Source organism: Pteropus vampyrus, unplaced genomic scaffold, assembly GCF_000151845.1.
Source record: "Pteropus vampyrus isolate Shadow unplaced genomic scaffold, Pvam_2.0 Scaffold216, whole genome shotgun sequence".
Taxonomy (NCBI): domain Eukaryota; kingdom Metazoa; phylum Chordata; class Mammalia; order Chiroptera; family Pteropodidae; genus Pteropus; species Pteropus vampyrus.
Genome location: NW_011888997.1, coordinates 2958642 through 2971646, shown reverse-complemented (window position 1 = coordinate 2971646; position 13005 = coordinate 2958642). Strand labels below are relative to the sequence as shown.

The 13005-nt window shown below is 34.8% G+C and overlaps 1 protein-coding gene across 1 annotated transcript in view; it reads right to left on the bottom strand.

Moving 5' to 3' along the window:
* The window catches only part of SLC15A5 (solute carrier family 15 member 5), a 68654-nt gene that overhangs the window by 15058 nt on the left and 40591 nt on the right, over positions 1-13005 (bottom strand). The window contains 1 exon segment of the mRNA XM_011372944.1: positions 7485-7619. Within this exon segment, the coding sequence (XP_011371246.1) occupies positions 7485-7619 (135 nt within the window).

Here is a 13005-nt window from a genome sequence, read left to right as displayed (position 1 = left end):
CTAGATATTCTTCACCCTACTCCAATTTGATTTTTATTCCCTTCTTACCACTGAAATGACTCTTGCTAAATTATCAGTGATCATAATGGTGCTAAATCTATGTTGCTAGCATTTAACACAATTTACCATTTCCTTCTCTTTTCTTCAGTGAATATACACACACACAGACATATAGATGTGAATTTTTTCACTACATCTCTGGCTGCTACTTTTCTTTATTTGGCAGGCCATTTCTCCTGTATCTTACCTCTAACGTTGAGGGTTTTCAGGTCCAGGTCCTGGTCTCCTTTTTCTCTTCATTCTTAATTTTCACACTAGGTAATTTCATTCACTTCTATGGGTTCAAATTTTATTTTTGTGCCAAAGATTCTTATATTTATACATCAATCCCAGATCTTGTTTTTGAGCTCCAGATATTTCTATCTGGATGTCTCATGCGTATGTCAAACTTAATGTGTTAAAAAATGAATGGGTGGCAAGTTTTTAACTCTATTCGTCTTCTAGTGTTCTCCACTTAGAAAATGGAATCTTTGCCCCCTCAATTGCTCTTGGCAGAATCTGGGATGCTTCCTTGATACCATTTCTCTCTCCTGCATCCTACTGCCTCCTGACTCTATCAAAACAATCACTAAACACTATTGACTCTATCTTTAAAATGAAGCTTATATTCATTCATTTCTCTCCATCTGCCTACTTTCTCTTTAGTTCATCACTATCTGTACTTGCCTGGATGACTTCAGTTGTGCTCTTCCTGCTTCTTCCAAATCATTCTCTTCCCTTTCAAATTATACAGCATCTATAATGATCTTAAAACACAAATAGATCATGTCACTTGCCTGATGCCTTTATGATTTCTCATTACATTCAAGTTAAATAAATCCCTATAAGCCAAAGATCCTGCATGATTTTGCTTCTAACTCCTCTAACCTGACTTCATGCGATTTTCATCTCAGATTCTCTCTTCAGAAAATATTTGCTGAATATTTTCAGGTTACTGATCTTTTCTGAGTTTCCTTTGGTACACCTAGTGATACTCTACTTTCAGACCTTGGTATATGTGCTCCCTAACAGGAAATACCTCACTCCTATACTCACCAAGTCAAATACCACTCATCCTTCTAGTATCAACCTCAATCTCAATTTTAGGCACTCTCTTAGTGTAAATATGGATGTGTATCTAACTCTATCTAGACTTGTAAGTTTGCCATGCAGAGGAAGCTCCATTAAATGACATGGGTCTATGAGGCCAAGAAGAACCTCAGAGCACTGCTTTATTTCATTTTGTCTCAAACTAGACTTGGAATTGAAATTGAATAGAACAAATGAGCTCTGTATTTAAGAAACATTCTTTTTTTTTTTTTCTGAGGAGTTATTAAAGTGCCATACCAGAATATCATATCCATACCCATCCTAGACCACTTGGAAAATGTTGAGATCCTCTTCGAATTACAATAGCAACAACAAAAATCATTTTTGTGCACTTTTATTTATCTGGTGCTTTATATTTATTTCCTCTTGTCCTCACAGAATTCTTAGAAGTTAATTTATTAGTGACACCATTTTAAAGAAGGAGAAATTGATCAATATCTCACAGCTCATTAAGAGCTGAGTTGAGTTTAAACTCAGATTTGTCCAGCTCAAAGTTTTGTCCTTTCTACCTCTTGTGAGACAACAGCATGGACAATTGCTTTCCATAGTTTAAAGGGGAATCTGAGCTCTGTCTTGGTACTGTTATGAACCCTAAGGCCTTTGAATGGCTCTAAGTGTTTCTGTAGAGTCAAAGACTGAGAGTGTAGAATAAACTACATAACTCCATTGTACAAGGGGAGCTCTGCATCTGATTCTGACTGAGGACCATAAGCAGGGTTTGAAATACATAACTCCATTGTACAAGGGGAGCTCTGCATCTGATTCTGACTGAAATACATAACTCCATTGTACAAGGGGAGCTCTGCATCTGATTCTGACTGAGGACCATAAGCAGGGTTTGCCTGTGGAAGTTATTGAGGGTCTGCAGAGTTAGCCACAGAAACTCTGGCACTACATCTGTTTACATACAGTAGAGTATGGGCTGGCTAAAGATAGATTATTGGATGGCAGGTCACTTCTTTTCCTCCTCTGGCTTTAAAAATTTGTCATCTCAAAACTCATGTGAATTTGGACCTGAGGTTTTGAAGTGAATTTGAAGAAACACATCTCTTGAAAAATAAGCATAGGCCTGTGAAATCCAGATGAATGTTTTTCCAGGTGCGTAAATATTTTCTTCTTTCAAGTTTACTGCAACTGCAAATTCCTGTTTCAAGAGCGACTAGATGATTCATTTGTTGGTCAGTAGCCTCAATAATCATAGATATTTACATGAGAATTTTAAAATATCACATTTTTAATTTAAAATAATCTCAGCGGGAATTAAACAGCTGAATTCTTTGTTCTTTTCTTGAATTCTGAGAAGGAAGGACTTATAGGTACAAGATGTACACCTTGACCTCTTGATTCTGTCCAATTATCCTTTTTCTCTCAGACACTCTGCTTTGGATCTTTCAATCACCTGTACATTTATAACTAAGATGTCACTTTTCACTGAATGCTATTTTGTTATTTTTGTCAAAAGTTAAGTTCGAACTTGTGTGAGAAAATTGATCTGGTTGCTAATGGGATACAGTTGAAATAAGCTGTTTGACTGACTTCTTCACTCCCTTATATTAGCATTGCTACTTTTAGATAAACTATTCCTGAAATGATTAGTGTAGGAGGATAGGTTTAGTCTTGTATCTTCTCCTTTAAAGCACTCAGAGTTAGAGATCCCAGAAGGATCAGTTTTCTCACTTGTACTGAAAATGTCACTCTAACAGTTATCTGTCTGCACAGTCAAGTTTTGAGAAATCTTTTGAATTTACCGCATTCACACCATTCTCCATCATGGTGCTAAAAATGACTAATGCAGCTTGGAGACTGGGAGACTGTGATAGCTGATTATCTTTTCCAATCATACACTAACACTCACTCACACACACACACTTACATACACACATGCTCAGCTGACATGAATCCTTGAAGGTTTAAAATATCCTATATGCTAAATGGAAAGTGGAGGCATGTGGAGTGCCTAAGCACATAAGTAACAGTGTTGGTTTCATTATGGTCAGCCCTGTCAAAAAAAATTGTCTGATTGTTTGACTAAATAGACTGCTCTTGTTTTTAACCAAATGGACCACTATAATATATGATTAAATTTTATGTTTAAAATAATTCTGACATTACAATTTTCAAATGCCTTATTTAATTTTATCTTCTTATCATCTCTGAGAAAAGTGAAGTGCAGCATTTTCTTTTTTTAAGTAAGAGGAAATAGTCTTAGAGAGGTGATGACTTACTCGAAGTTAGGCATATGGTCAAAGGATCTCTCTCATTTAAGGGCCCTAATTAGTCACTATAAGTCAGTATAGAGTCACTAGAACCAAATCATCTAAATGAACATCATTTCCTTTTTTGACGAATGCTATATTGATAGCTAAAGGGACTGTCATAAACACAGCTATAGCCTATTCTGAGAAAGACATATGACAACATGTCTTGTGATATCATTCAGTGAATGATGGAGGAGTGTGTGGGCTGAATGATAGTAATTAAGTGAAGTGAGAGCTGATTAAATCCAAAAGGGAAGGATTAGTTGATTGTCATTAACTTGCAGTGAGGTCTTTAAGAATTTCTATAGGCTCTATTTTTGGTCCTGTCCAATTCAACAATTTAGCAGTTACCTGGAAGATGTCTAGGTACTTGCTTACTAAATTTGCAGATGACATAAAGCTAGTAAAGAAGTAAAGATTAGTAATTCAATGGATGACAGAATCAAGTTTTAAACATGTGTTATTTAGGATGATGTGTTGACATTTATTAAGGTTAAAGATAAATTTCTACATTTAATTAGAAAAAAAATTTGCGATAAGTGGAACTGAATGGAGAGCAGGTGCTAAAAATAGAAAAAGCTCCAGGTTTTAATTGACCATAAGCATGATGCAACTACCGAAAAAATCAACACAATCCCTGTTGGCATTCAGAGAGAGAGAGAGAGAGAGAGAAACTGAGAGATCAACTTGATAAAAGTCATATATCTATCCTGGTCGTATCCATCTTGAGTATTGTGTTTGATTCTCGAAACCATATTTTAAGAAAGATACTGACAAATTGTAGCTTGTTTAATGAATTGAAGGTGGCATATAGAGTGAAAAATCAGGTAATCATGCAATGTGAAAAAATTGAAGTTGTTTGTCTGTAAAATAGAAGGGGATCATAATAGCTATCTTTATTAAGCACTACCATGTATATTAATTACTTAATCCTCAGAACAACATGATGAATTATTTATTTTTATTATTGGCATGGAAACTGAGGACACATAGCTAGACTACCTGGATTCAACTTTAGAACTTATTCTCTTAACACTGTGCTACCTTATTTCTCCAAATATTTATCAAATGTTTGAGGAGTTGCTATGTGGATAGAAAGTTAGGCTTATTCTGTGGAACATAGTTCTCATCAGATGGCCAGACTCAGGTTATATTTCAAAGGAGAGAATTTTTCTAGGTACCAGAAGATCTACTAGTTTTTGGTATAATGTTAGACTAGGTGACCTCTAAGGTAACATCCAGTTGTAGGATTCTAACTTATTAGGAAATGAATTGATGTAACACAATACTATTATAAACAGGAAAAGCCTGTAAATTAAATTATTTAGTGGTGTTCTTTTGAATGTAGGTTTAGAGAGTACCCCACTGCACATCTCGTTTTGCTAAGATGTCCTCACCTTATGTCCTTAGTAAATCTTCTTTCATGGGCACTGAACTCTGCCAGAATTATATTAACTTTTATTTATTTATCTTTTACTTTATCTAGAATATTATCAATAGTATATGCAGACCTCCAGTCAAGGAAGTTGTATTACAGAAGTAACAAATGTTATTAAAAAGCCATTACATTAGGTGACTCTAATAGCTGTTTGGTGTGTTGAAATCAATGTTGGAATTGGTTTCAGAACGCTGAGAGGTTCAGATCTCTGTCAGATACTACTTTTGATGACTGGAGCACTTCACTTTCTTTTTTCTCCCTTAAATGTTAAAATTAAAAAACAAGGATCATAATATCACCTTTCTAAGATTGTAGTAGTAAATGCAGTATTGTGTATGACCATACTAAGCAAATGATTATTAAAACTTTAGGTTTTGAGTGAAATAGTTGTGTATAAGAAAAAAAAAAATTGCTTAGCCTTGTCCCTGGTTCCTGGGAGGTAAACTCTAAACCCTTTGAATTTCTCGAGTGATTGAAGTATCTCTGTTTTTCATGGCGAGCCCCTGAAGCCCAACCTAATGGTTTATGCAAAAGAGATGACTCAGAATGGGGCTAGCCAATTGGGAAGACCAACCATGTGATTAGAGGATTTGGGCTTTGAGCCTCAAATGTCAGTCAGCTCAACCTCTGGTAAAGGTAGAGATGCTGAGAGTTAAGTTTAACTAGATAGCCAAAGATTCATTCAATCCTGCCTACATAATAAAGCCTCAATAAAAACTCTGACACTCAGATGAGTTTTCCTAGTTGGCAATACTATGCCCACTGTCACACACTGATGTGCCAGTTAGCTGCTGCACCCGTGAGGATGAAGGGAGTTTCACTTTTGGAACTTTCTCAGACCATGTTCCAGGTGCCTCTCCCTTTGTCTCATTCTGATTTGTATTCTTTTGCTATTATAAAGCTATAATCATAAGTTTTGTGCTTTTCTGAGGTCTGTGAGTATTCTAGTGAATTAGCAAACCTGAGGAAGTTTGTGGGGACCTCTAAATTTATAGCCAGCTTATCAGATGTGATGGTGGTCTTGGGGACATCTGAATTTGTGGCTGGTGTCTAAAGTGAGGACAGTCTTGTGGAGAACATAACCAATAATGTTTGGCATAACTCTGGATAAGTTGCTTAAGCATGCATATGAAAAATTTAGATTTATATAAAAGATAAATGTAATATTTGACTTTGCAGTTCTTTTAGAATATGTCAAATGTGGTTTGATTATAGAAATTTATGTTTTTAGCAAATCTTCAGAAACATTTCATTGAGTAATATGAAGAAAAGAAACATGTTCAATACCTAAGATATTTTAGGTAGACATATAGTTAAGACTTTCCCAGGCTATCTTATAAAACGCTAATACCAATGCTTTGTTCCTTGTTTATATATAAAGAATTTAAGCACCAGAGAAGTCAACAACTTGCCACAGTTCACACAGTTACGACAGTTTGGATTTTAGACCTTTGAGAATTGGCACTATATCTCACTTAATTCAATGTAGCTTAGGGCCTGGCACATCATAAGTATTCCATGTGTGTTTTTGCTTAACTTACTAAGTTAACTACGAAAAAAGCAGGGTTTGATCTTGTTAATAACCATGGGGTGTAGAGTTATTCCCTAATACTCTACTCTACTATACCACAACATTTATCGCTCTTAATTTTATTGTTTCCCTATAACTCTGGAAATTTTATGAGGTTCAGAAGTGTTTATTTTGCCTTCTGTAGTATCCTCAGTGTCCATTATGACGTCTGGAACAGAGTTGGTCCTTGATAAATATTTTTTAAATGGAGATTTTCTGTTAAAAGAAGTTTCTATTTCATATAAGTTAATTTTTCTGTAGTATGAAAGTAAAGTAAATTTGTCAATTATAAGAGAACACAAACCAACACTTTCTTTACATTATTTTAAATGAACAACTATAAGTATTTTCGAAAGCAGAGAAGAAAAAGCTTGTGGTGTTTCCATAAAATAAGCAAAAGTAAATTAAAAAAAAATTAAACTATGTTAACATCTTAGAACAAAGAAATGAAAAAGTCTGTGAATTTAAAATATAGTCAAAGACATTTCACTGTGATAGCTAATCATTATTGTTATCCTGTTTGATTTTCTTACCAGCACATGTAAGAGTAGCACTTTTTATGTTTGCATGTGAAATTTTTATTTTGGTGTTTCTCCTGACCAAAATCATTTATTATTCAAGGTGCAATTTCTCTTTGGTTGTATAAACAAGATTTCTGGATAATCATGAGGAAGATAGATACTCCATTCTCCCATATTTATACAGGACGTACCTTTTCTGAGGATTATCTATGCCAAGTATGAGGTATTATTAAATATTGTCTCATTGAAAGACCTAATAAGAATATAATGACCAGTTTGTTTTAAAATACACTAAAGAAAGACAGCAGACAGGGTCTCATGAGAAGTGACATTCTGTAATTACCTCCTCCTATCAAAAGAAAAACAATTCCCAGAAATTAATGAATACAACAGAGTCTATTTCCTATCTTAATTCTATCTTAATTGCAAAAGCGGATCAATTAAAAAAAAAGACTACACTGGCAGAGCCCCTCTTTTTAAGGGTTGTCTTCCAATTCTCTAGTCATCAAATCAATATATATATAAGCATACCGTAAATCTATTTTTACCTTCTGAGATGAGATATACCAACTCCACCAGCAGTGCTCCCGTGAAACAACCAAATCCATTGAACAGCGTCAAAAAATTCATAAAAGTTCCTCTGATGGTACGTGGAACAAATCTGTGTGATATTACAAAGACTGAGAGAAAAAAAGATCAGAATTTAGAATATACTCTCTAACATGCTTTAATAGATACTGTTCAAATTAATGTTGATTATATTTTAAAGAAAGCTTACTAATACAGTTAAAATTTTGGTTGGACTTTGCTAAAATTATATAGCATATATTATGATCTTATAATTTATAGGTGTCTACGTGGAGTAAAATATAGCAAAATATATCCTTGTACAGCTACAAGAAAAATGTGATTACTTGGTGGTTGAGTATCTCAATATATTCATCCGCATTTCACCCTAACTCAAATATTTCTTATGAATTTTGGATTGCAGTGAGGCTTGTACTAGATGATATCATGGCAATCTATCAACAAGGTCTGTAGTTCTGTGAGTCTATGTAAATCATTAGGTTCTCTATAGAAAACTTGAATTTACCATGTAAAATTATCATGGAAATTAAGATCATGGGCTCTGAAGTTAGACAAGACTGTGCTAAAATCCCAGGTCAACTATGTACTACCTCTCTGAATTCAGCTAAGTTATTTAAACTTTCTAAGCCTTGATGTCTTTCTCTATAAAAAAGGAATCATCATTACTCACTTGCAGAGGCACTGTGGCTCTTACTTGCTATAATATATGTAAATGCATATTATAATACCAACTTATAGGAACTGAATAAGGTTAACTATTTTTAACAATAGTAATCCTACTAAATCAAATAGCTTTTACTTGTTCAAGGCACTGTGCAAAGGCCTTTATGTGCATTTAAATTATCCCATTTACGGAGAGGATTTCAAAAAAGAGACAATAGCTTAAGCACTGGGTGTCCGAAAGGTTTACCTTTTCCCCGCTAAGTCATTGTTGGAGTAATAGTAATGATGGTGGCAAAACGTTGAAAGAAAGTCATGAAGGAAATTTTTAAAATTTCAATTAAAATTAGTCTTGCTGATGATTTTTTGGATCTGACTCCAAAAGCAGTAACAACAACAACAAAAACATAAAAAGCTTCTGTACAGCAAAGGAAACCATTAACAAAATGAAAAAGCAACCTACTGAATGGAAGAAAATATTTGCAAATCACATGACAGATAACAGGTTAATTACTAAAATATATAAAGAACTCATACAATTCATTAGCAAAAAAAATATCTGATGAAAAAATGGACAGATGATCTGAATAGACATTTTTCGAAAGAAGACATACAGATGATCAACAGGAATGTGAAAAGATCAACATTGCTAGTCTTCAGGGAAATGCAAGTCAAAACCACAACAAGATACCACTTCACACTTGTTAGAATAGCTATGGTCAAAAAGACAAGAAATAATACGTGTTGGTGAGGATGTGGAGAAAAGAGAACCCTAGTGCACTGTTGGTAGGATGTAAATTGGTGCAGCCACTATGCAAAATGGTATGGAGGTTCCTTAAGAATTTTAAAATAGAATTATTATATAACCCAGCAATTCTACTTCTGAGTATTTTTCCAAAGAGAATGAAAACACTAACTCAAAAAGATATATGCACCCCTGCGTTCATTGCAGTATTATTTACAATAGCTAAGATATGGAAACAACCAAAGTGTCTATCAGTGGATGAATGGATAAAGATAAATAGATGTGGGGTGTGTGTGCGTGTGTGCGTGCGTGTGTGTGTGTGTGTGTGTGTGTGTGTATACAACTCAGTAACAAAAAAGAATAAAATTTTGCCATTTGTTACAACATAGATGGACCTGGAAGGTAATATACTAAGTGAAATAAGTTCAATGAAGAGAGACAATACTGTATAATTTCATTTATATGTGGAATCTAAAAAACAAAACAAGAAAACAAAACAGAATGGTGGTTGCCGAAGAGAGGAGAGGCTGAGAGGGGGTGGCTGGGTGGAATCTGTAAAGGCTATCAAGAGATATAAATTTCCGATTATAAAATAAATAAGTAATGGGGATATAATGTACAACATGGGGGTCAATAATTTTGTAGTGCATATTTAAAAGTTGCCAAGAGATAAAATCTTAAAATTTCATCACAAAAAACCCCCACCAAAATTTGTAACTCTGTGGGAACCAATGGTAAGTAGACTTATTGTGTTGATCGTTTCGCAGTGTATACAATTATTGAATCGGTTTCAGGTTTTACACCTGAAACTAATATAATGTTATATGTCAATTATATCTGGATAAAAAAAGAAAAATTTAATTAAAATAATTTTTATATCAGAAATAGATGAGAATAAGTATATATGATTTTGTACATACCATATTAACATAGCTCTATGAAAACATACATGGTAATCTTAGGCATACATACTTAAATATTTACGATATTTATTATAATATGATATCTGGAATTTGCTTCAAAATTATATATCAAAGAGGAGCTGGGTGTGAAAATGAGGGTAGAGATGAAATAAGCATGGCCATGAGTCGAAACTTGTTGCAACTGGAACATGGGTACACAGGAGTTTATTATATTAATTTCTCTCTCTTTTGTATCTGTGTGGTAAAAAATTCACAAGAAAATACATCCAATAACAGGAAAAATTTTAGCTTTGAGTGGTTGAATTATTGGATTTTTAATTTTTCTTCTTACTCTTTTTACTTTACGAGTTTTTGTTCAATTAGAGATCATAAATAAACATTATAGCTCATTTAAAAAAGAAAAGTAGCGATAGAAAACTGATATACTGTAAACACTAAACCTTTAGTTTCCTTAACTACTTCCTTCTCTCTCAGGAAAATTTCACCCCTGGTTTACCTGTCATACTTTACCCCAGTAAATGTATTTGTCTAGCACTTTTAAACCAACTTACTGATACATAATGTAAATATATTTATGTTCCTTCCTGCATTCAACATTTCTGCTTTGCTTTCTGCATGTCCTTCACGTTTTTATTTATCATCAAATAAACATTGAAAGGCGTCTTATGTGCACCCTAGGAAATGTGCTGAGTGCTGGGGCTGGAGGTGGGAAAGGCGTTGGTGCATCTTTCCTGGATTTTAAACTTTGGGAGGGCAGAGAGCAAAGATATACATAATACTAAGGGCATTGTTAAACAGGCACTTAATACCACAAATACTTATTGGAGATGAAGATAATGATGGTGATAAATAGAATACTGTGGAGGAGGGCTTCAAATATTGATGGCAAGGGGCTGTGGGTACCCCAGCTTTCCTGTACAGTGCAAATTACCAGTGGGACCCTGAAGCTAAGCTGCAAGTTTTTTTCAGGAAGATCCAAAAGAGAGTATGAACGAAATGCTGAAGAGGCTTTGGGAAGAAATGATTCATAGTTATAAAAAGAATTTGGCTTATGAACTTCCCTCTCTATAAATATGAGGAGACAAACAATGGGCAGAAAGACTAAGTAGGCCGATTTCTTTCACCGAGAAAAAGCACAATGTACGAGCCCATTATTACTCTGCTAGTTAATTATTAATCCTATGCTTTTCTCTTGCTAGAACTTCTGGTGCGGTATATAATTCATGAACACACTTTGCCAGCCTCTGCCTGCTGGTTAATCTCTCTTTGGTGTCATTTTAGTCGTTTTGAAAGCCTCCAGTTCCCCTTTATAGGACTTAGCTTTTCAAGTCCTCGGATCTCTGTTTTCAGACATCTTCTTGCATGTTCTGATCTTTTTTGACTTTAGTGATCATAAACTTGATTTTTTAGGCTTCGCGATACTCCTTTTAGCACATTATACTATAGGTATTACCAACAAGTCTGCCACTACTCTAAAATTCTCATTTTACTATGAAGATGCGGTAAAAAATATTTAAAGGGTATGTAAAGCTGATCTTCTTGCCAATAAGAGCTGAAATGTGCCTCCAGGTGGAGGCTGGTTAGTGTTTGCAGAGAAGCCCCATCATAGTGTATGCAGAATCCACAAACTATGGGGCCATAACCAACTTCCCTGAGGCACCTGATGCTGGAGACTCATTGCTGGAAATTGCTCTTATACAGTTAAAATGTGTTTATTATGTTTTGGTGAAAAGTTATTTTGAACATGTGGAGAAGTACCACAGTCCCAGATGATGGAACTTTATCAGATTATCACTTTCAGATAATTATTTCTTTCTCATGTCTAAAAAGCTTCAGATTCGAATTTCATATTATCTGATTATATGAGCTAATACTTCTGTTTTGTGCTGTCATCTGCCAATTTGTAGGCCATTTTCTTCTATTTTTCAGTTATCGGCTTCTCTCTTATCGTCACATCCTCTAGTACTACTCCTGCCTTAATTATTGTCAATTTTAATATACATATAGATTATCCTTCCAACCTGTCATACCTTGTTTTTTAACTTCCTCGACCTCCTCTCCAATGTCCTTGTCCTCCACTCTACCTTAGCCATTCATATGCATGGTCACACCGTGAACCTTATACCCCAGACCAGGGGTTGGCAAACTACGGTTAAGTAAGGTCGAGCCTGACACCTATTTATAAATAAAGTTTTATTAGAACCCAGCCACACATTCATTATATGCCTATGACTGCATATACACTACAATGACAGAGCTGAGTAACTGCTCTTCAACCACACAAATGCTTGTTTTCCTCCAGGACCTCCACTCCATTGCTCTTTTCATTATTTTCAACTCTTTCATGTCTTTCAAGTCAATGCTACTCTTTTTACTCAAGTTAAGTTCCATGGTCAATTGTTATAATTATGTTTTTTCACGTACCTCATTTCCTTGACTATCTTTTGCTTTCTGGAACTTTGGCAAAACAATTCACTGTCTGCCATCTCTGCTCCTATATCCATGCACCCTAATGTAGCTGAAGAAAAACCCATAACCATGTTAACCAACTCATTTTAAATTCCTGCCCACAAACCTCAAATGACCTCCTAATGGTCCCTGATAACATTCTGTATCTCCCTAGTTCATTCATTCTCCCATTGTCTTAGACAACAATTTCATACCTCTCCCATTTCCTCAAACCTCCAAAATGTCTTTCTCAGTCTCACTCACAGCTCATGGACTGGCATCCTACTTCAATGAAAAAATTGAGTCATCCAGAAGAGAATTTCCACAGACTCTTCACATCATTATTTATGCACCCATGAGCTTCTGCACCTGCATACTCTGCCTTCCAAACTATGACCGTTGATGAACTATCCTTGCAACTGTCTAACATCAAATTCTGAACTTGTAAGTTTGATCCTAGCTTCTCTTCTTCCAGTATTTCCCCTCTCTCTGAAGCCATTAATTTCTCCTCTCAATTGAATTATTCCTACCAACATACTGTATGAAGCCATTATTTTTCCTTCCTTAAAAAAATACAAATTAAAAAACACTTTCTTAATTCCATTCCTTTGTCAGCTACTGTTCCATTTCTTTGTTCCCCTTTGCAGCAAAACTCTTCAAATGAATTGTCTCCAATTCTTCTCTTCCCATTATCTTTTCAGCTTA